This window comes from Agelaius tricolor, unplaced genomic scaffold (genome assembly GCF_023055355.1).
Source record: "Agelaius tricolor isolate 1412-34295 unplaced genomic scaffold, bAgeTri1.0.p SCAF_30, whole genome shotgun sequence".
NCBI classification, from domain to species: domain Eukaryota; kingdom Metazoa; phylum Chordata; class Aves; order Passeriformes; family Icteridae; genus Agelaius; species Agelaius tricolor.
The window spans coordinates 2,019,802-2,043,692 of record NW_027269290.1 but is presented as its reverse complement, the minus strand read 5'-3'; the positions used below and the strand labels follow the sequence as shown (position 1 = coordinate 2,043,692).

At 50.2% G+C, this 23,891-nt stretch overlaps 2 protein-coding genes across 3 annotated transcripts in view; both read left to right on the top strand.

The window, feature by feature from the left end:
• The window catches only part of KDM5B (lysine demethylase 5B), a 59,471-nt gene extending 47,253 nt beyond the window's left edge, over positions 1-12,218 (top strand). For both annotated transcript variants that reach the window (XM_071450499.1, XM_071450498.1), the window contains exons 21-27: positions 1,593-1,772; positions 2,718-2,876; positions 5,498-5,983; positions 8,235-8,346; positions 9,667-9,821; positions 10,480-10,806; positions 11,354-12,218. In XM_071450499.1, the coding sequence (XP_071306600.1) occupies positions 1,593-1,772; positions 2,718-2,876; positions 5,498-5,983; positions 8,235-8,346; positions 9,667-9,821; positions 10,480-10,806; positions 11,354-11,491 (1,557 nt within the window). In that variant the 3' untranslated portion in view covers positions 11,492-12,218. The remainder of the gene's footprint in view (positions 1-1,592; positions 1,773-2,717; positions 2,877-5,497; positions 5,984-8,234; positions 8,347-9,666; positions 9,822-10,479; positions 10,807-11,353) is intronic.
• Positions 12,219-20,000: 7,782 nt separating this feature from the next.
• The window catches only part of IPO9 (importin 9), a 41,160-nt gene continuing 37,269 nt past the window's right edge, over positions 20,001-23,891 (top strand). Inside the window, exon 1 of the mRNA XM_071449959.1 lies at positions 20,001-20,159. Within this exon, the coding sequence (XP_071306060.1) occupies positions 20,009-20,159 (151 nt within the window). The 5' untranslated portion in view covers positions 20,001-20,008. The remainder of the gene's footprint in view (positions 20,160-23,891) is intronic.

Below are 23,891 nucleotides of genomic sequence, written 5' to 3'. Positions count from 1 at the left end.
CTGCAATAAAATCTATAAAATAGCTATTAGCAATAATCTAAAGTTAAAAAGTTACTGCATTATGGAGCTTCACCAAAAGGTCACTTTTTCTGAGTTGCTCAGTAACAACTGCTTGTTAATCACGTTTTTATGCTACACTGAGATACAGAGTGGTGATACAGAAATAGTTCCTGGCTCAGCCTTGCAAGTGCTCAAGCCAGCCAGGGGACGGTGGGACTGCCCAGATCAGACCAGGGTGGCACTGGGATAGCCCTGATTTCACATTTTGGTATAAATTGCCAAATATTTTCATTTATCCTCTTTTTTTTTTTTCTATAAAGTGAGCTCTAATTTAACTTAGGGGTATTTTCAGGCCTGTCTGGCCTAAATTTGGCTTTCAATAAAAATTTATTTTGAACTCTTATTTAAAAAACTAATTTTCTTGGATTTAAATATTTTTAAGGAATAAAATTCATGTAATACTAACTTCCATTTGAGGGCTGTCTTGAAAGAATTTGAGTGATTTTTTTTTCCTTGGTATTTGCTAATCTCTTGGTCTGGACTCTGAAATCCTGCCTCCTGAACATGGAAAACTAGTTCTGTCTGCACCAAGAATTTCTGCTTTGGTTCTGTGAAGGTTTTGTTAAACACCTGCAATCACTGTGACTTGCAGGAAGTTCTTGGCATTAGGACTTTGAAGTTGCTAGAGGTGTTGGGGTTGTTTTGGTGAATAGTTCTCCAGTTCTACATCAACTGCCTGTTCTAGAAATTGCCTCTGGAATTACTCCTGTGCTGCTTTACCTCTGGGTGTGTGGTACCTGCATTGCCTGAGGTGTGGGGTGCCAAGGCAATGGTTGGAGCTTTCTCCTGACTGGCACATGGGATACTGGGGGTGGTTCTCACTCTTGGCCGGGCACAGCCTGGGTTAAGCTTGTCTTCTGGTGCTGGAGCTCCCTGCAGTACCTGAAAGGAGGCTGGAGCCAGGGAATCAAGAGTTTCCTCCCAGGGAACAAGGGACAGGATGAGAGGAAACTGCCTCAAGTTGCACCTGGGGAGGTTCAGGTTGGATGTTGGGGAAAGTTTCTTCACTGAAAGGAGTGGTCAGGCCCTGGCACAGCCTGCCCAGGGTAGAGTCACCATCCCTGGAGGGATTTAAAAGGTATGTAGATGTGACACTTGGGGAGAAGTGGTGGCTTTGGCAATGCTGGGTTAATTGCTGAAATTGATCTTGGAGATCTTCTCTCAATGATAATATAAATCTATAGTTTTATGATTTCAGAATTATTTTGATTTTCTGCTATGAATGCAGTATGAGACTGGGAGACTACTTATATTGTTGTCAGTCTTTGATTTTGTTCTATTTTCTTTTTAAAGGGTCACTTGGCAAGTGCGTTCTTGCTTCCCAGGCCCCAAATGTGTTGTTAGTTTTGTCTGATAGTCAATGACTAAGTGCACAAGCAGCACAAATGTTGGACTGATAGTGCAGGTCACTGAGCTGTCAGAGCATTAAATTCACTTTTACAAGCTCTGCCCTGAATTCCATGAGTGACTGCTGTGACTTGGGCAGTGCTGTGTGCTGGGTGCATCCAGCATCTCCTCATTCCCCCTGGCAGGCTGGGGGCCGTGTGCCCGTGCTGGACACGCTGGTGGAGCTCGTCACGAGGGGCCGGTCCCTCCCAGTGCACCTGGACCACCTGCCCAGGCTGGAGGCCCTGGTGGCTGAAGTGCAGGCGTGGAAGGAGTGTGCAGCAAACACGTTCCTGTGTGAGAACTCTCCATATTCCCTTCTGGAGGTGAGAGCCTGCATGGGGATCAGCTCAGTCATGCATGCTGCAGGGACTCAGGGTGTGCCCAGGAGGGAGCAGTAAATATTAAATATTTAATATTTAATATAGTCATGCTATGCAGAGAATAAGTCCAACGTCTCCAATTTGGTTGTAAATTCTTATTGGCAGAATTGCTTTAGGATTACACAAACTGGTTTAATAAGAACTTTTGTTAGTGACCTATAGCTCTAATATTAGTTTTAAACTTCTAAAATGCTTAAGATTTAGCTATGTTTTCTCTATTCTTCTTAATCAGTGGCTAACAAGAGCAGGCAGTGCCAGTGTCTAACATTTTCCATATGAATATGGGAATAGTGACAAATCTGTGGCACTGGATTAACTCCAGTGCATCAGGCTGAGCTGCAGGTGAGCAGGTTCCTACCTGCTCCATCCTCCTCAGGTTCAGGTGTGCCAGGACGAGACTGGGGCTGTGTTTGCTGCCCCTCTGGAGCTGTGGCTGTGTCACACCTGCAGTCTATGAGCAATGTACACTCTGCCCAGCACTGAGGCCCTCTGAGCCCCCTCCTGTTGGGACAGACAGGAATGTAGGGCAGCCCCTGGAATCTGCTCTTTCCCAGGGTTTGCAGTTTCAGTCCCATGGAGGCTGTTCAGCATTTTGTCTCTCTCTTCCTCTCTCTCTCTCTATCTCTCTCTCCCCCCTCTCCCAGCAGTCTGGGTGAAACACAAGGGTTGTTTGGGTCTGGGCATTTTACAAAACAGAAATTCCAACTTCCCAGCTCTCCCTACCTTCCAGATAACGTCATCCTAATCCCTCAGATGTTGATGGAATAACTGCAGGAACTGCTGTAGTTCTCAGCAGTTGCCTGTGGCTGCATCCAGGCAGGAAGGTCTGTTAGGAACAGTGCAGGTGTAACACTGCTGCATGTGGGACACTGCTGTTCTGTGCCTCAGGTGTTGTGTCCCTGGTGTGACATTGGGATGCTCAGTCTGAAGAGGAAGCAGAAGAAGCTGAAGGAGCCAGTGCCAAGTGGCAAGAAGAAAAGCACTAAACTGGAGACGCTGAGCGACCTGGAGCGGGCACTCTCTGAAAGCAAGGACACTGCATCTGCAGTAAGTGCTCAGATCTCTCCTAACTGGAATTTCTTCTGAGTTCCTTGAACCCTTGTTTCTGTTTGCCTCCTGTGCAGGAGTGTGGCTTCCACCCTGTTTTTGCTGTGCTGCTCTGCAGGATTTCTGGAACTGCACTTTGCTGTGTTTGCTTCAGACTTCCCAAAATTGCTTTCAGTGGAAACATCATCTGTTGCTTTGTGCATTAGGCAGCCTCACAGTTTGCTAGGCAGTGACTGTAGCTGAGCAAAACAAAAAATGGAGATCTGTTTTCCCCTACCATACCTAAACCTTATTAAAAATGGGATAGGGTTTGGCCAAGTCTGATCCTTTCAAAGAACACAATAATCCAGCACCATTTATAATTAAAACAAACATTCTAAATAATTAAAGAAAACCTCATGAGTTATGGAGTCACTGAAACATTGCTCTGGGTGGACCAGACTCAGTTGCTGGTGAGGAAGGGCTTCATTCCAGCAGACCTAGTGCAGAGCCTCCGCCTGGGCCAGGTAATGAAGTCCTGTGGCTCATGAGATGCAGTAGGGGCTCATTGGGTGGGGTTTGGATGTCATTTAATGTGGGACATTTAAGTTTTAACCTGTGGCAATTACTTGAAACTCATACTTTCAGTGCTTTGGTGTTGTTTGTCTGAGCCCCAGAGCTGCAGTGGTATCCCTCTTGTGGCCCTGTGGGGACAGGCTGGGACCTGGGTCACACTCAGCCCTTGGTGACTCCAGGACCCCTGGCCAAGGAGACCCAGGGCACCCCCAGGGGAGGGAGAGGTCATTCAGTGTGGCAGGGTTTGCTTCTGACACACGAGGGGAACCAGAACCTTCCCACGCTCCCAACCCAGAGGAGCACTTGTGTGCACATCAGAATGTGTTGTGTCCCAGTCCCATGTCTGCCCAGGATGGACACAGCTGTCTAACTTTTCCAGAGCTGATTTTAGTCCAGGAATTATGCCTGAAAGCTATGGTGTGAGAAATAACCACTTTGTATATATCTATAAGCCCTCCTCAGTGTGTTTATATACATTATAAAATGCATAGAATTAATTAGTTGCAGCTGGTCTGAACAGCTTATATATTGCTATCTTTATAGGAGTTAGTGCTAAAGATTCCTGAAAAAAGGATCATGAGCTTTTGCAGAGAGGGTAAACAGCACATCCAGGGTACACCTGAACTTTGTCTGCTGTTCACAATCCCCAGAGCAAGTTTGTAGGTCAGGGCATGGCCCTGAGCACTGCTCAGCATGTACAAAATGAGGGTGAGAGGTACATTTGCATTTGTGGAAACTGCCCAGGAAGCTTTTCTGAGTATCCAGAGTCAGACAGTTGAGAGACACATTCCCAGAGCAGTGTCTGCAATCCAAACTTGCACTTCTTCAGGATTTCAGCTGCTTGAAGGCAGACCATGTTTTTGTATTACAAAACACAAAAGCTTGGAAGAGAGAAGGGGTTAGGAGCTATTTTTTTACAAAGGGTTAAGCCTTTTCTCTCAGGGCCTCATGAGAAAATGGTAGGGAATTGAAGTCACACCACTGCACATCCCCAGTGCTGCCCCTCCAATCCCATTTGCTGTCCCACTGCACATCCCTATCCTTGCTTCATTCTACCATTTAAAGCCCTGGAGACTGGTGTGTCTGCAGGATGATGGAGCAGGGGGCACCCTGTTTGTAACAGGCAGTGCTCCCTTGGGGATGCCATCTGTTGGGGTCCCAGTTGCTGGGGTACTGGTTGTCAGCTTCTCTGGCTCTGGATTGAAGGCACTTGAGACAGTAGTTAATGTTTGGACTCAGGTGTTCATTATTTCTTATCACTAAAACAGTCTCACTACTGTGAGTTCTGCAGCTTTTCTTTAGAAGGCACAAAATGTCCAAGAATCTCTTGTTCCAAGGTGTTTTAAAACTAAACTATCCAATTAAGAGCTGACACCTGGATTATTTTCCCTTTTAACCCAATAACTGATTCCACAGAGCCCACAATGTGGACTTTTCTGCCCAATTACAAAATGCCACCCAAACCCATGGAGAGGAAGGATGAAGAAGCAGGAAGAAGAAACCCAGGAGGACACCCTGTGCCCTCCATCTTGCTTCCATCCACAACATACTAAAAATCCCAAAACCCTAAATTTCTCATCAAGTGGTACACCTACACTACTCTCTATAATCTATTTCATACTTTAGGGGATTCTAGTCTATCCTGGAGTCTAGGAAACTTTCTCCATGGATGAGGGTCAAAGTCAGCGCTCCGTTGTGGAGGCCCTGGGGGGGCATCTCCTAAGTTACACCCCATTGGCTCCTTCCCCTGTTCCTATGTCTGAACATAGGTGTTCCTGAGCCACTCCTTCCCATTTCCCTGATTGCCCCTCACCTTTATACTGCCTGAGACCAAGGTCAGCCCCTGGAGGGGAGAAGGCTGGACCTGAAATGGATGTGTGGCTGGGACCTGAATGTCTCACCACGAGGTTGAATTAAATATCCATAGATCTTATGCAAAGGCCCTTTTTGCTTCTTTACTTTGGACTTTACTAGCAGCAGTTCAAGCTGCCACGCTCCCCTGGGGGTCAGAGAAATATTCCTGTGGTGCCCTGGGTTTCCACAGCCATCCTTTGCCTCCCTTTCAGATGGCCACGCTGGGAGAGGCACGGCTGAGGGAGATGGAGGCGCTGCGTGCCCTGCGAGCAGCCAACGAGCTGAAGGTGCTGTCGAGCGAGGAGGACGCCGAGCTCAAGGTGTGTCTGTGCCAGAAGGAGCCGGCTGCTCCCATGATCCAGTGTGAGCTCTGCAGGGGCTTCTTCCACACGGGCTGCGTGCCCGTGCCGGGCACGGCGCCGGGGCCGCGCGTGTGGCTGTGCCCGCAGTGCCGGCGCTCCGAGAAGCCGCCGCTGGAGAAGATCCTGCCGCTGCTGGCGTCCCTGCAGCGCATCCGCGTGCGGCTGCCCGAGGGGGACGCCCTGCGCTACATGATCGAGAGAACTGTGAACTGGCAGCACAGAGCACAACAAATGTTGTATTCAGGGAATCTCAAACGCATCCAGGACAAAGTTGGCTCAGGATTACTGTACAGCAGGTGGCAAGGCTCAGCGGGACAGCTGCCGGAGACAAACAAGGTGAGGCTGGGCCGGGGATGGGCGTCTGGCACTGGCAGCACAGGGTCAGTGAGGACAGAGAGTGATGCTGCTTTGGGTTTGGGTCTGCTGTACCTCCCTACAAATCCCCACAAGGCAGAGGGTTTGTTCCTGCTTTACAGCTGGCAGGAGCTGGGTCCTGCTGTGCCCCTCAGCCAGGATGTGTGTGTGCCCCAGCAGCAGCTTCGTGCTCCTTTCTGCTGGAGTTCAGGAACAATTCCTCCCAAAGAGCCTGTTTTTCCCCTGTCCTTTTCTAGCTCTTGTGTTCTGCTGTGGCACCGCTAATGACAGAGCTGCTGAGTTATTGTTTCTGGAGTGCATACTTGTAGCCATGATATTTTCTGAGAAATCCTTTCCTTAGGATTTTTTCTCCTGAGAAGCTGAGAGGCCTCAGGAACAAAATGCAAACAATGGTTATCTGCTGCTGTGGATTGCAACAGGTGCATCTGGGATTGGTCTCATGGGGTTGTTTCTAATTAATGGCCAATCACAGTCAGCTGGCTCGGACTCTCTGTCCAAGACACAAGCCTTGTTATTCATTCCTTTTTTTTCTATTCTTAGCCAGCCTTCTGATGAAATCCTTTCTTCTATTCTTTTAGTATAGTTTTAATATAATATATATAATAAAATAATAAATCAAGCCTTCTGAAACATGGAGTCAGATCTTCATCTCTTCCCTCATCCTAAGATCCCTATGAACACTGTCACACATACTATTCAGTTGGTCTTTATATTCTGCTTCTACAAGTATTCAAATAAGTGTTGAGAATTACTGACAGAGGCACAAACTGTCCTGTGCATTACCAGCTTGGCTCTCAGGCAAAGTTGTTTTCAACAAAGTGTCTTCATCCTTTGCTGCCTCTCCTCACTTCCTCTAGACCTCCCAAGCTGAATATCCTGCTCATATTGCTGGGTTTGGCCACAGCAGCTGTTTCAGGTGGGGTAGTGAGGGAGTTTGTTTTTTTTCAGTGAAGCTCCTTCAGCAAAAAGCCCACATAAAGAAGGAAAGGAGGTAAAGAATTTTCCTGAGAATAACAAATGCAGAAGAATAGCAGAAATCAAAGTTCTGTGCTGTATGAAGGACATGAAACTCCCCAAAATGGAATGTACTCTCTTGGTTTTACATTCTGAAACACCTTAGATTAGCTGGTCCAGTCCAGCTACAGTTAGGCTGTGTTTCTGTTTTCGTGTTCACTTATGTTAAAACACAAACCATGCCACACCTGACAGGGTGTTGCAGCTGCTTCTCATTCACCCAGCTGTGCCAGTGGCTAGTGGACCAAATTTTTCAAACAGGCAAGTCAAGATATTAAAATATCTCTAGGTATTTAAGACGTTTTTTTCTGGTAATTTAGGTCTTAAAGTATCATTTTACTAGGTCAGCTAGTGTAGCTGAAAAGAGCTGGCCAAGATTTTGGAAACAGAAGTTGATGTTGCGGCCAGAAATTGAAACAGTTTCATTTTATTTGCCTGATAGTCTTAGCTCAGCATGGAGCTGTGAGGTTCCTCCCACCCAGAGCAGTGTAATCATTTCTGAGGGTCTGGACCATAAGTCAGTAAACCTTCCAAATCAGGGGGTTTCTGGCTGAGCTTGTCCAGGTCCTTGTGATGACATTTCCCAAGTCACAGGTCCCTGGGAAGCTCAGTGGAAGAGCCTCTGAGCAGGTGCCCCTGCCTGGGTCCCTCAGTGTGCCTGAGCTGGGGACCCTCCTGAGCCAGGCCCCAGTGCTCCTCGGGGCAGGTGTGAGCTGAAACTTCAGTCTCCATGGATTTGAGGTGGTTTTCTGGTGAATCCAGTGTCTCACCATGGCTGTCCTGTCCTGTCCTGTCCCAGTTCTGTTCTCCCTGTCATCTGGGCTAATCCAGCACCCACTTCCACACAAGAAGCTCTTCAGTAACCACTGGAGTTGGGCTGCTTTGACACAGGCCAAAGTGAGGAATGTGGGTGAGTTTGAAAAATTCCCTTGAGAGCAGCAGTGGGGATTGAAGAGAGCCTTATTCTGCAAGGGGCCCAGGCCCTTGGGTTAGTGAGGCTGAGGGTGTTGTGGAAGGTTCCTGTGAGATGCCCCTGGCAGTATCAGGAGGTGCAGGATTTGCTGTTGGCGTGTCCCTGCAGCCTTTTGGACCAGATACAAGATTTCAGTAGCTGTAAGAGAAACAAGTGTTGATCCTATCACAGTTATTCTGCATTTCAAACTCCATGTTTAGTGAAACTATGTGTTTTGTTTTCTAGGTGTCACAGACAATTGGGGCAATGTCATTCTCCATGCCTCATGACTGGGATAACAGAACCATGTATTTGCATTCTCCATTCTCTACAGGACAGCACTGCATCCCACTTCATGGTTTGTAATCTTCACTTTGATTTGGGAGGTTTCCCCCTGCCCCTTCCTTTTTTCCCCTGTGTTTGGTGGGGCAGGGAGGGTGTCCTGGTCCCCAGGAAATGGCTGAGCAGGCCTGTGACTGCATAGCCCTGGTGGTTGTTTCTCCATCTCCTCAGCAAATTTGGAGCTCAGTGTCCAGCTTTGGCAGAGGGGTGCATTGCTTGAGGATAGAAATTTCCCATGTGTGATGAAAAGGTGTGGCACAATGGGATGAGGAATCAGGAGAGCTTGCCCCTTCCCACCAGAACAGCTCCCCCAGGCTGTGCCCCGGCCGAGCTGCAGAAGGGGGAAGGAAAGAGGAGGGGCCACTGGAAGTGCAGGAGGTGGATGGGAACAGCAGGGATGTGGTGCTGGAGGCCATGGGATACTGAATGCACAGGACATGAGTCCATGTGAACTTTGCTGCAGCACAACTGTCCAGCTGTCAGGGACTGGAGCTGCCCCAGCCCCCATGGGCTGCTCTGCTCAGCACAGGCTCTGGACCATCCTCACCTCAGACTCAGTGGGTTGGACTAACAGACAAGCTGTGAATTGCATCATTTTATGACTGTGACAGAAATTATTTTTCATTTCTTCCCTCCTCATGCATAATGCTCCAGGGACACAAGTCTAGACTTACCTTCATGTCTGTGCAGCTCAGTCCATACCAGTGCTAGAAAATGGAATGGTGGAATGTTACAGTTCACATCAAACAAGGCAGTTCTTTGTGTCATCAGGTTTATTTTTCATATTTGAGTTGTAGTGCATTAATAAGCTGTTATTTATACAAAGATTTTTGCCTCCCCAGCCAGGACTGTTTCAGAGCCCTGCATGAGCTTTGGAGCTTGGAGCCAGTAGCAGCAGTGGGCAGTGACCATGGAGCAGGACCTTGTCATCAGGCTTATCCTCAGCCTTCCTTCCTCTCCTCTCGTGGCTCCCTGTACAGACCTCACTCAGTTTGTTCATGTTACCCACTTGTTAGGTAGTGAGGGGATTGTCACACTCCTGCAGCTCCCAAAGCAGGAGAATTTGCCAGGAATGGTGGCAATGCCTTATCCTTGAACAGCAGGGAATGGGAGCATGGCAGGGTGCCAAGCCACAGTGCAGGAGCTTCTGTGCAAGCCTTTGTCTTTCCTTTTAACCCTACTGTTAAAAATGAGCAGTCGAGAGGGAGCAGATAAGAACTAACTCATGCAGCTGCAGATTTCACCATTTTTTGTTGTGATACCAGAGATTTTTCATTATCTGTGCAGTGGTTGTCACTGAAGAATTCCTGCTGTGTCTCCTTGTGTTTCACACTAGTGGTTAGCACCGAGCTGGACGAGCTGATGATGGAAGCCCAGCTGCTGCAGGTTTCTCTGCCCGAGATCCAGGAGCTCTATCAGGCCCTGTTCACCAAGCAGAGCCCAGCCCTGCAGCCAGAGCAGAGGTCACCCAGCACAGCCACAGGTGACAAGGCAAGTGTCCAACAGCAGCACTGAGCTGGGGCACCCTGGGGAAGGCTCTGCCTCAGCCCTTGGGCTTTACTGGGCTTTGTGTGTGTGGCTGCACTTCCATGAAAATACATTTTCCTTGTGCAAAAGGAGTCAAGAAGTCGGTAATAAATTAGTTACAAAATATTGAATTGAATTTGTGGCCTAATATATTTTTGAAATTTAGATATGGGTTTATGGTCAGTCTCTGTACTTTACATACATCTGTCCTGATTTCATAGAATTGCAGAATCCCAGACTGGCTTGGGTTGGAAGGGACCTTAAAGTTCATTTTGTTCCACCCCTTGCCATGGGCCAGGGCACTTTCCACTAGATCAGATTGTTCCAAGTCCCATCCTGGCCTTGAACACTTGACTCTTGTCCTATGTTGAGGCTTTCCAAGGGAGCTGCTGTGGAAGCTGTGGGCTCAGAGGCAGGAAATGAGGGTGGTTTTCTCTCTGAGTTCCATCCCTGGTGCCTGACCCTGCCCTTGGCTCCTCTTACACATCTCATGCTGCTGAAAATGCTGCAGTATCAAACACTACACTTGTACTTAAACCTATTCCTAGAATCAGGGTCTGAAATAACAGGATAATGGGTGTTAGCTGCACACTTCCAACCTTGCCAAATGTCCTTCCCACAGAACGAGTGTTGCCGAGGGAAGAAGGACGGCATTAGTTACATGGAGAGAAAACTGAAGCGGCGTTTCGAGAGAGAAACCTTCTGTGGTGAGAAGAGAGCGAGAGTAAAAAAGATGAGAACACCCAAAAAGAAGAAACTGAAACTGAGTCACTCAAAGGATCTGTGCAGTAACAAACTGGAGCGAGAGCGGGAGCGGCTGCTGGAGCTGCAGCGTTCCAGTGACAGCCACCTGCTGCCCTCAGACACGTCCTTCTCAGAGCAGGAGGACTCCGAGGATGAGGATGCCATCTGCCCAGCTGTGAACTGCCTCCAGCCCGAGGGGGATGAGGTCAGGAGGGGCAGACCCACCATGGTGTTCCCAGTGCTGGGATCTGGGACAGGGAGCTGCCCTGGGACTGCAGAAAAGCTGTTCAGGAGGGGGGTGAGAGGCCCTGGCTAACCCAGGGCTGGTGCCTGTGCAGCTGGGATGGGCAGGACTGACCCCACCTACCCTGGGGCAGCCATGTGGCATCAGAACATCTGCACACCATGGGAGGGAGCAGGTGGGGCTGTGCAGACACTGTGTCCTGGCTGCTCTTGGGATCCAGGTGTGGATGGGCTCTGTCATGGGGGCAGTGCCTGGGGCTCTGCTCAGGCCCATCCACGCTGGAAATGGAGAAGAGGGATGTTGAGTCTCTGATAGGTGGGAAAGCAGTGGGGAGATAAGGAAGGGTGTGCCCTGCCCACAGCCCAGGAGAGCAGGGAACACAGTGAATATCCAGCACCAGCCAGCTGTGGATCAGACAATTCTCACAGACCAGGAGTCCCAGGATGACCCAGGAGTGTGGGACACTTGGGCTGGCCCTGCTCTGACCCCTGTGTCTGCTCTTCACCAGGTCGACTGGGTCCAGTGTGACGGCAGCTGCAACCAGTGGTTCCACCAGGTGTGTGTGGGCATCTCCCCCGAGATGGCAGAGAAGGAGGATTACATCTGTGCCAGCTGCGCCGGCAAGGATGCCCAGGGCCGCAAGTGAAACCCCAGAAACCCTTCAGGACTCGAGTAAAGAAGGTTCCCAGTTTTCCAGTTAAGCCACAGGGGCTGGTTTAAGAACCAGATTGCAAATGGTGCTACTTCTATCCTTATGGGATCATTTTCCAGAACTCAGAACAATTTTTGACACTTTTGTATTTTCCCTTGATCTGTTTGTGGTTGTTGAGGTTTGAGATGCTGACTGTTTGCAGGGGTTTCCACCGATTGGGAAGGCATTTGACAAATGCACCTTTATTGTACAGCATTCAGTTACCTCTGGGATTTACCGACGTATTTAATTCAGCTTGGTTTGGGTGCAAAAACAAACAAAAAAAAACCCCTGCACCATGAATTTTCCAATAATCCTCTTTTGAGGAAATCCCTGTTTACTCTGTTAACTCTTTGGAGACTTTAGTTTTTTTCCACTTCGTTTTTCGTAGACTAGGTTTATTTATCTGAGCAATAACTTCTATGTCTGGTTTCAGTGACTGGAATGACAACTGAACAGCGTGTTGCTTCTAGCATTGGTTGATGTACAGACAGCAAATGTTAGATCCTAGTGTCACTGAGGGCCCTGTGATGTAGAAGACAGGAAAAAAAAAATCTGTAAAGTAATTGCCACAGCTGTATTTTGGCTTTCTCCTTTTTTGGGTAGCTTGTATCAAATGTTGCAGTTTATATTGTGGAATAAACCCCTGGTTATGTTATAAAATTAAATGTTGGTGTTTTTAGAGAGTTTGAAATGCAGTTTTATTTCCCTCTGAATCCACACTGCATCGCTGGGTTCTCTTAGCCAAGAAATAATCACCTTCCAAAGAAGCAATGCAGAAGTTGTGGTGATTCTTGTCTGTTCAGGTTTGGAAGGAGGTGCAAAGCTTTTTCAAAGCTGAAATTATTTGCAGGTTGAATGTGTGAAGAATTGAAGGCACAATTTGGGACTTGGGAGGGGAATGGAGGGTTCAGGTGTGGGGCAGCTTCTCCTGCCAGCCCTGCCCAGCTGCAGGAAAGCAGAGACCTTCCCTCACCACCCAGGCTGGTGGCCACAGCAAGCTCTGCTCTGCCTCTGGGTGGATCCCTTCAGCTGCTCCCACCTGCATTTAGCCCAGAAGCCTGAGAATAAGGAGATTTATGCTTCTCCCAAAGGCTGTTCAGGGCCTGTAGCTGGGGCACTGCAGGTGTGGCTGCCAGAGGAGCCTGGGGCTCTGAGCAGCACAGCTTTGGGTGTTCAGGCCCACAGGGCACTTCCCACATGGGGCTGCCCCCAAAATCCCTTGGAGAGCAGCCACTGCTGCAGGACAGAGCTGGAAAGGGCCCCATGGCAGGGATGTGGCTCCAAGGCCTGCCAGAGGTGGAACTGCTGCAGCCCAGGGAGACAGGAGGGCTGGAGAGGTTTGTCCCAGGCAGAGCACTCTCCAGGACAGCTTCTCCTCAGCAGAACCATGGTGGGCTTGGTGTTCCCTCCCCTCATCACCAGGAGGAATTTGCTGGTAAGTTTTTTCCCTGCTGGTTTTACCTCTTTTCCCTTGGACAGAAGTGCACAGAGTCACTGGGGTAGGGCAGAGCCTTGGAGCATCTGTGGCTGATGGTGACAGGGAGGGTCTGTGGGTGGGATCAGAACTGTGCAGGAATTTGGTCCCACAGGGATTTGGTTAGGTTTTTTTTTATTATTATTTTTTTTTCTCCTTCTGAGATAAAAATGTTAAAATTTTTAATTTTTGACTGTTAAAAGAGTCAAAAATTAAAAATTTTCTTCAGCCTGGCTCAAGTGATCTGTCTGAAGGTGCTGGGGTAAGGGAGAGCCTTGAGCCTCTGTATAGGAGTTGTGTCTATGCTTCCATGGTATAACTGGTCCTTTTTATTTAAATACCAAAAGGATGAGAAATTGGGGGTTTTTTTCCTCTTTTTGCTTGGAAGAATCTTTGTGCAATGCTGGGGAAAAACACTGCTCTCTAATAACTTCCTTTCAGAGGGGACAGACAGACAAACTGGAGCTGGAAATGGAGCTGGCACAGTGTCTGATGCAGCTGAATCATTACAGATGTTTCTCTGTCCCCTTTATTTTTTTCCATTGAAGAAATGGCTGTTTATCAAAAAGTGCCAGAGGAAAAATTTGTTTATCAAAATGCCAGAGGAATCACCATGCAGTTAAGTTCAGCATGGTGATTCCATACTGGACCAGCCATTGTCAGTTTGGAGACTCAGGGGGTCAGAGGAGACTTCTGGAGTCCCAAAAGCAGCATTTCTTATCAGGATTATTGACTGAGTAGAATTGGAGTGCAACTTTTTGGAAATGACCACGTTGTTGCTTGAATTTTTTCAAGAAATGGAGCCCCCAGTCCTTGGGTGGCTGTGCCTGCAGCCCAGGACTGCTGCAGGATTGGTGTCTCATTTCCTGCTGGAGCTGTGGCCCCTGGACAGGGGGGAGGCTGGAAGAGGTGACAGTGCCTGCCATGCCACAGACCCTGCCCTTGAGCTTCATCCCCATGTGGATGCTCAGACTTGGTGAAACTGGGGTTTGAGTTCTGTTAAACAAAACAAGAGAGATTTGTTCACTTTGGGATGGGCTCTGCTGTGTGCCCTTTGCACATTCCTCATCCTCAGGGAGGGTGATGAGGGCAGAACATGCTCAGAGTCTGGGAGGATGAGCTGCCCCTTTCACCCCTCCTTTTGTGCACCCCAGATTTCCAAAGGCAAAGCCAGAACAGGAAACAGGTCTCTCTCACCTCATTCTGCTACTTTTCTTTATTTTATTTATTTTTCTAATGTAGCAACCAAATACATCAAACTTCCCTGGATTGCTCAGATCCTAATTCTTTATTTAATAAGAATAGTTTATAGCTTCTACATTCATTTAATCATAAAACAGGACAAAAATGAAATTATGTAACCCTACCTGTGGATTTCAGGCTGAAAACTCAGGTTTAAATCCTGCCTGTACTGTGTGCCCAGACCCTGAGACTGTACCTGTTGTGCTACCTTTAGTCCATGGGATGTTCCTGTGTTGTGTTCCAGGAGCATCAGAACAGCCCAGGGTGCTCACACAGCACCTGTGACTCACCCAAGGAAGGCTCAGGGCTTTGATTCCACCTATTCAGGTGCTGCAGAGATGCTCCAAGGGGCCAGGCTGGGAGGGCTGGGGGTGTTCACTGGAGAAGAGAAGGCTCTGGGGAGATCTTAGAGCCCCTTCCAGTGCCCAAAGGGCTCCAGGAGAGCTGGAGAGGGACTCTGGACAAGGGCCTGGAGGGACAGGACAAGGGGGAATGTCCCACTGGCAGAGGGCAGGGTTAGATGGGATATTGGGAAGGAATTGTTCCCTGTGAGGGTGGGGAGGCCCTGGCACAGGGTGCCCAGAGCAGCTCTGGCTGCTCCTGGATCCCTGGAAGAGTCCAAGGCCAGGTTGGATGGGGCTTGGAGCAACCTGGGATAGTGGAAGGTGTCCCTGCCATGGCAGGGGGTGGAACAGAACGGGCTTTAAGGTCCTCTCTAACTCAAACCAGCCTGGGATTCTGTGATCCTATGAGCTTATCCTTACAGAACACAGAATTCACTCGAAGACTCTCCATCACCCAGGCTTTATGGAAGATAAAACCAACATTGGGGAGCATTTGCTGAGTGCTTGGGCTGCTCCAGGGTCAGTGCAGCTCAGGGAATTGGGGCTTCCAGCAGGGGTTCAGCTGCCAGGACCCTGCCAGGGCACACAAAACATCAACAAATGGGAATGTTGGATGTTTTGGCTGCAGGAGATAGTCTGTAGGACACAACTGCACGTGTCACACAGGGTTCAGGAAGGGATCATCTCTAGAATGCACACACAGCAACATAAGGAGCTGAGACAGCTCTTGTGTGAATCCAGAAATGAGTGTGCTGCTCTGAGAGAGTGGCTGAAGTACAGCCCTGACAAATGGCAATACATTTAATTTAGAAGGGAACAAATCTCATACTGAGAGCTCTCCTTGGGGCTGTGAGCACCTCAGCCTGTGAGGAAACAGCTCCTCACCAAGAGCATCAATGGAGATGAAAGTCTGTCTGCAGAAGGAGATAAAGCAGCCACAGGAGAAGAATGGAACTGCAGGTTCAACACTCAGCTGCTCGTGGAGCCAGACAAGACTGGGATCAGGGGCTTCCTGCAAAAAGGCCTTGGATAGAAGGAACAAATATTTTCTACCTAAAGGCCTTGAGTAGAAGGAACAAATTTTTGTCTTTTATGACAAAAAGAAAAGCCTGTGTGATCATGTGATAGACTGCCAGGTCCAAAATTCCACTTGCTTAGAAGAAGGTTTGCTGCAAGGTGGTTGAAAAGAAATAGTGACATACCCTAAATTCAGAGGTGCAGCTTCACAAAGGCTCCTTGTGCACCTCAGTTTTTCTAGTTCTATAAAACTGCTTACAGAGGTGTTTTAAAGGAATTTAGCTGTTTGTTTAATCATAATACTGGGCCAGATTTATATATATAGATAAATATATAATTTTTATATATTATATATATATAAAATTATGTGCGTGTGCTTGTTTGTTGAAATCTGTGAGAGCTGAGCTTCTAAACATGTAAAGTAAAAGCAGCAGCCCCCTGTCTAAAGCACATGGAATTCACTTGAAGAGTCTCTCCATCATCCAGGCTTTATTGAAGATAAAACCAATATTGGAGAGTGTGGGTCAAGTGTTTGGGCTGCTTTGGTGTCTGTTGGGATTTTGGCTTTTCATGTTTTTGTTACTGTCTGGAGTTAGATTTTAACCAAGCAGGAGACAGGCTGGGCTGGCACCTTCTAACCCAGGCTGATCCTTTCCCTGCTCCATGTGTTGCCCTGATATTTCTTGGGGTTTTTTTGCTGGTTCCAGTAGTCCCATGCCACCTTCCTGTGGGGCCTTCTGGGGATGGGTCTGTGGGGGGAGCTCAGAGCTGTGCTTTGAGCTGAAACAGCAAAGGCAGAAACAGAGAGTTCACCATAAAACACCTTTGCATACCAAGAATGTCTTTTTGTGGTGAGGGAATTGTCCTCCCAAAGAAGGGATGACAGCACTGGGATTAAGCTTGGAGACAGAAGTATTTGATCAGCAAGCTCCGAGTGCTGACTTTGATGAGGGATCCCTGCAGAAACCTGTGAAGAGCCTGTGCAGTGCCCAAACAGGTGGGAATTCAAACTGGAAAAGCCTGGAAGATTCAAATAAATGGAGTTTCTACAAATACAGAAGGATGAGTTGGCACATTCAGGGTGGTTATGCATCACTTCATAAAAGGAGCTGGGCTAGGCTGGCATTGCTCTGGGATACCCCTCCTCTCACTAAACCTCATCCTCTTTTTTTGCAATGTGTTTGTAAGGCAAATTGTTGCCATTGTGATCATTTTTGTGCCTTCCTAACAGATACTTGCAGAGATGTGTCAGATCTGGTGCTGGCACTGAGAGCCTGCTGTGATGGGATCAGAGAACCACAGACTCAACAGGGCTGGAAAATCCCTCCAAGAGCATCGAGTCCAACCATTCCACCAGCTCTGCCATGTTCACCACTAAACCCTGTCCCCAGGTGCCACATCCACACATATTTTGAACACTCTCAGGGGTGGTGACTCCACCACTGCTCTGGGCAGCTGTGCCAGGGCCTAACCACCCTTTTGGGAAGAAATTTTCCCTCGTATCCAACCTGAACCTCCTCTGGAGGAATTTGAGGCTGCTGCTTCTTGTCCTATCCCTTATTTCCTGGGAGAAGAGATCTGGAGCTCCTGCCTCACTGATTTTGGTGCAGCAGCAGCTCACTTATGTTTTCCATTAGGCTGAAATCCTGGGACAGTGCAGAGATGAGTGATGACCCTGAGCTTGCAGAAGTCACACATAAAAATATGTATTTATTCCTCCAGCAGAAGCAGCATTTTGGATTGGGAAGAACAAGAGAGAAAAATCAAACATTCCCCTTGCAGAGACCTCTCTGGGGCCAGCAATGACAGAGGAATGGCAGGAGCTCCCTGGTTGCTCAGGGCAGGGCCCAGTCTGGGTGGAGCAGTGTGGCTGAAATGTGCCCTTCTCTTGCTACAAAAGTCCCAGCCTGTGTGGTTGTGGCTGTGCCTCTGGTTGGGAGTGGCCTCTCTGTGCAGTCTGTGCTGTGCCAGGGAGAGCAGGGCTTGTCTGGGGTATGGCCCCTGCTCCTGTTTATCTGAGGGGAAAGATGGGGCCCACCAGCCCAACTTCTGCAGAAGGAAATCTGCCTTCATTCTTGGGAAGTTGGTGTGAGGTGGGAATTGATTGCTCTCACCACAGCTGCCCAGGCTGTGTCTCAGGTGAGCGCAGAGGAGCTTCCAGAGGCACTTGGTGTCCCCTCTGCTCTCTTGGCTGATGTGAAGCTGCCCTTGCAGGAGCTGCCCAGGCCTGGAGACCGGGCAGGGAGGGTGAGGAGGGGACTCCAGGGGGGCTGGGGGCTGGTGCTGGGCAGGTAGGTTCTGCCCTTGGGTTCTGGTGCTGATGTGTGCTGGCAGGGGGCTGCAGGATGAGGGGCAGCAGGACACTGAGCCTGCAGGGAGCTGAACCCAGGCTTGGGGTTGTGTAGCATCTCAAGCTGCTCCTTCTGCTTTTACAGAAAATCTTCAGTCCAGGTTGCAAAAGTTTGGAATTGCAGAATTGCAGAATCCCAGACTGGCTGGGGTCGGAAGGGACCTTAAAGCCCATCTTGTTCCACCCTGAGCTGTTGGAAGGGACACCTCCACTAGATCAGATTGTTCCAAGTCCCATCCTGGCCTTGAACATTTGTTATTTGCACAAGAACAAGAGTGAACCCCAAATTCTGCAGGTGGCAGCACATGAGTGACCAGGTGCTCACTTGATAAACCCCAGAGCTTTCAAACAGGAGGTGCTGTGGGCAAGGAGAGCATCCCTCACCATGGACTGGGATGCTGATGGGCTCTCAGTGGAAAGAGGTGTTCCCCCAGGATGGGGTGGTCTGAGTGCAAAGTGCATCTGCAGCAGCACAGGGCTGCTTGGACAGAGGCTGATGGAACATTGCAAGGGGCTTTGTTGGAGTCCCTGTGCCTGGAGGTGTCCAAGGGATGACTGAACACAGCACTCAGTGCTCTGGGCTGGTGACAAGGATGATCCTGGGGGGCTTTTCCAATCTGAGTGATTCTGTGATTCTCTGAATGTGGCTGCCAGGCTCATCCCTGGCACTGAACTGTGGCTGTAGACAAATTGCTGTCACACTCCTGGGGACTTAGTGACCAAACCATTACTGGATACAGAAAACCTCACAGTGTTTTTCCCAGTGTGTGGGAGTTGCTACCCCATCCCAAAACACAAATTCCATCACCATCCCCAGGTAAGAAACCCACTTTGTATGAGGCAATACTGCTTTTTAATACTTGTAATGCTTTGTGAAATTGCTTATACTTCCTAAATAAACAGCTGCAGAGAACACAGGCGGGCTCCTCAAGGCTCACACTGGCTGTTTACCACATCTACGTGTTGGGACAGAGGTTGTGAGGTGTTTCCTCCCTGTGCCTGGTCCCTGCACCCCGGGGCAGTCCCTGCTCTGGGGGTCACTGGACTCCCTGGGGGCTCCACAGGACCCTGGGCACTGCCTCAGTCCCTGCTCCCCCTGTGGCATCCCACCCTCACAGGGGAGGGGACACGCACGGGCCCTGGATGCTCCTGCTGGAAAAGGACAAAAATCAGTCGACAAAAAATCAAAGCTTTATTAGTAAATCACACACCTGTAATAGAAATTGCTCTGTTAATGCCTGATCTACTCTATAAACCCATGGCAGTGGGGATTGGACTGGGGGCTAGGAGGAAAGAGAAGAGAAAAAGGAGGAGATTAATTAAAGAGAGAGAGAGAGAAATCAATCAATCAATCAATCAGTCAATCAATCAGCAGTCCTGGCTCCAGCACATTGATCCTGCTGTCCGCTCCATGGGGTGTGCGGGCTCCTTACATTTTCTGGGCAGGTTTCCGCAGGTCCCTCGTTCCGTGCAAGGAGAGCTCCTCCGCAATGAAAGCTCTCCTGCAATGAGAGCTCCTCTGCAATGAAAGCTCTCCTGCAATGAGAGTTCTCCTGCAATGAGAGTTCTCCTGCCAGGCCCTTCGTTCGGGCTCTCCTGAGCTGCCTCGGGGGCCGTGAGGGCTCTGACCGTGCACAGCCCCGCCCGGCCTCGGCTCAGCCGGGAGCTTTGTGCCAGGGGAGCGCTGCCCTGGCCCCGCACGGTCCCTTGTGCAGCCCGTCCTGCCCCTCCTGCCGGGTCCGGCATTCCCACCCCCTCCTGCCGGGTCAGCCATTCTTGGCCCCTCCTGCCTGGCTCTTGGCATTCCCGGCCCCTCCTGCCAGGCTCTCCCCATTCCCACCCCCTCCTGCCGGGTCAGCCATTCCCGGCCCCTCCTGCCCGGCTCTCGGCATTCCCGGCCCCTCCCGGGCTCGCCGCCGTTCCCTGCCCTGCCATGACCCCGGTCCGCCGCTCCGCCAGGGGGCGCTGTGCGCGGGCCCGGCCCGGCCCCTCCCACCGGCTCGCGGTGCGTTTGGCGCGCGCGGCCCGCGGAGGGGGCGGCGATGGCGGGAGGTGGCGGCGGGCCCGGAGCCGGGCCGGTGGCGCAGGGGCTGAAGGAGGCGCTGGTGGAGACGCTGACGGGGATCCTGTGCCCGGTGCAGGCGGTGCGAGCCGCTGCTGAGGAGCAGGTGAAGGTGCTGGAGGTGACGGAGGGTGAGTGAGGGCCGCGCTGAGGGGATGGGGGGACCCCAGGCCGCCGCCACAGCCATTCCCGGTACCGGCGCCTCATGGCTGCGCCTCGGCCTCGGCCGACACTTCCAGCCCCGTCGCTGGAGCCGGCCGGAGCAGGCGGCTGCGGCTGGTTTCCTGCCGGCTGTCGGTGTGTGCCCGATGTCTCTGCCGGAATCACAGAACAGTTGGGGCTGAAAGGGACCTTTGGAGATCATTCGGGCCAAGCCCCTGCCCAGGCAGGGTCACCTGGAGCAGGTGACGCAGGGACACGTCCCGGTGGGTTTGGAATGTCTGCACAGAGCGACCTCCCTGGGGAGCTGTTCCAGCGCTCTGCCTCCCTCAATGTAAAGTTCTTCCTCATGTTGAGGTAGAACTTCTCGTGGTTTACTTTATAGCCATTGCTCCTTGTCCTGTCGGTGGGCACTGCTGAGAAGAGTCTGGCACCAACCTCTTGGCACCCGCCGTGGAGGTTCTCGTATGGATTGCTGAGATTTCCCTCTCAGTCTGCTCTAGACTAAAGCCCAGCTCCAGAGGCTCTGCTCAGCAGAGGGATGCTCCAGACCCCTCATGATCTCTGTGGCCTCGCTAGACCCGCTCCCGCAGCTCCGCGTCTCTCTCCGGAGCAGCCCCTGCCCGCCGCAGGGCTCGGTGCCGGAGGGCCGGGCTGGCCCCCAGCGCAGCGGGGCGCGGCGGGGCTCTGCCCTGGGTGATCTGGGGTGCTGTGGGAGATCTGGGCACCAAGGAGTGCTCTGAGCTCACCAGGGTGGGCCCTGCAGGGCCGGGGTGGTGAAGCAGCTGGGCTGTTCTAGGTACCTTGGTCCGCCTCAGCTGGAGCCCCCAGGATTGGTCACATGAGGGTCATGGAGAGCCCTTCCATCTGTAGACCCTGCCCTGCTCCCACAGGGATCTCCTTCACCCCTGGATGTGTGTCCTGGTGCGTGCCCATGTCCTGCAGGCTGTCATCTCTACATGGGGGGTTGAGGTTGAGAGTGGCCAGGATGTAGCTGTGCCCTCATCCAGTGTGAAACTCCAGTGACAGAGCTCTACTGTTTGTCTGGAAAGCTGAGGACAAGCAGGACAGTGGAGCTGGATAGCAACTGACCTATGGTTTTGGAAAGAGAGATTCTAAATGAGCAGACACCCCAAGTTCAAGCAGTGTCTCTTATAATTCCATTCGTCTTTTGGCCTTTTTATGGTGGCACTGGGTTAGTTCATGCACTGGCTGCTTTTTCTGTGTGGAAGATACATTTAAAAACCTAATAATGCTAACATTTTATTTTGCTTCAGCCCAAATCACTGGAGTTTGTAGAAACCACGGGAAGATTTGCAGATGATCTGCTGTGCCAGGAGCTGGAGAGTGCAGCACTGCTACCCCAGGCCTGAAGTTTTGCCTGTGGCCTGGCAGCTTGATGGGCTGGTTGTTTGTGGACCCTCTTGGAAATTTTGCCTTCCCTTTAGTCTGATTGCACTGTTCTGAAAGTGTTTTCTGAAGTGTTTTGTGAACACTTTCTGCCCCTGAACTTCAGCTCAGAAGTGTTACCAGAGGCAGTTTGTGGTGCAAGGAGGGAAGGTGTAAGGGTGAGACAGGGTCAAGAGTGGTGTTGTGATTTTGCTGCTCTGGGAGTGAAGGCAGGCAGATTGTTTGATTAAATGTTTGTTGTTGTACATTCCCTTAAAGTGCTTCTACCACACTCAGCTTAGCTCTTCCTGGCATTACCAGGAATTCTGTGAGTTGCCCCCACAGCTCTTTGAATTTCATGGAGTGGTTTGATGACATTGCAGCAGCACAAGTCTGGAAGTGCTGGGAGCTTCACTGACCATGGAACTTTGGCCTTCACAGCTACTACTTCAGTGGCAGCTTCTCCCCAAAGTGTGTGAACCTTTCCACAGTCTGTTTGGGTGACAGATTCCCAGAATGTTTTCTGAGGGTTCTAGGCAATGGATGTCCCTGAGGTGCCTTTGAGAGGTCAGGATTGCAGAATTGTATTTAGTGGATGTTATGGTAAGAGGAATGGAGTCATCTACCCTTCTATTTTGTCATGCTTTTACAAATCTCCTGAAGTCCCCGATAATTCTCTGTGGTTGTAGGGCCAGGACTCTGAGGTCTGGTGCAGGATCTGTCCCTGTGACCTGGAGGAGGCTGCAGGACACCTGCACAAGCAGCTTGCAGGTGACACCAAACTGGAGGGGAGGCAGTTGATGTCCTGAGGGCAGGGCTGCTCTCCAGAGCCCTGCAGGAGCAGAGCCAGAGGAGTTCAGCAAGGACAGACAGACAGCACGTTCTGCTCCTGGGACAGGAGAAGCCACTGCTGGGATGTGGGTCAGGCACTGCCTGGCCAGGGAGCAGCCAGGGACAAAGGGCCAGGAAGCAGCAGTGCCTGCTGAGCTGGACAGGGCCAGCAGTGTGCCCTGAGCCACCTGTACCTGGGCTGTGTGAGCAGGGTCAGGGCAGGGATCAGCCCTCTGCAGTCAGTGCTCATTACACCACACCTGGGGTTCCTGGGCTCCCTTCCTTTTGCTCCCAGCCCCAGGATGAGACACAGCAGCAGAGGGGACTGAGTTCAGCAAAGGGCCGTGGGTTGGGTGGGGGAATTGCAGCACTCACTGCATGAGGTGATGCTGGGGTTGAGGGGTTTTCCACTGGGGAAGCAAGAGGGTTTTGGGGATGGGTCTGACAGCAGCTTCTGGTAACTATGAGGAGATTGTCAGGAACTGAGAGGTGGGAGCGGATGAGGGATAAATGAGCACAAACCCAAAACAAGAGGTTCCAACTGGATATAAGGAATTTTTAAGCAGGTTGTCTGTAAAAGCTGTGTTGTTTCCATCTTTGAGTATCTCCAAGACCTGCCTGGAAAATCTGAGCACCCTGATATAATGCTGCAGATTCTGCTTTGATCATGGGGGTTTGTCTGGAAACCTCCCAAGGTGTCTTTCAGGGAATTATTTTGCACACCTTTGATTGCTCCTCTCTTGTACTAGTCCAGCAGCATGGGAAGAATAAGCTACATTCCCCTTTCTGTGCTGTCTTTGGTATGGAGAGGCTTGCAAAAACCAAGAGGAGGAGCTGCAGGAATCTGGTGTGTGCCAGCACCATGTTATTGAGGTAGAGAAATGTAGATCATGTGTGTCACAAGTACTTTAAAAGACCAAAAAATGTATCATTAAGTAGCATGAAGATGCTGAAGTAGAAGTGAAGGAATAGGAAAGAGTACAAGGGTTGGCACTTTTAATGCAAAACAAAGCAAAGTAGGGCAAAAAGAGATTAAGGAAGAACTAGTTAAAGTCAGAAAAACTTTAAATGCTTTCAAATGTTGCAGAAGCAGAAAAGGTTTCAGAAGTGTTCAAAGCCAGTGACTGACTTGGGAAGGTGCATTCAGTACAAAAGGACTGCAGAGGAGCCAAATTCCTTGTGCTGATGTTGACTTGCACCATTGAGGAGCCTCTACAGGAGACACGTCAGGGAATCCACGTCAGATTGGAGCCTGAGTAGGAGCAGTTCCACTTACCAGTGCTAAAGAATGGATCTCCCAGAGTTTAGAGGGACTCAAACATTCAATTACTGCTGGGCTGTAAAACTTGCCACTTAGGGACCAGCTTAATACTCAGCTGGTAAACGTGGGACAGCCTTAAGTGAGGGCTCCAAGGTGAAGAGCAGCAGGGGCTGGTACAGGGGAGTGGTGTGGGTTTTGCACTGTCTGTTATGGTTAAAATTCA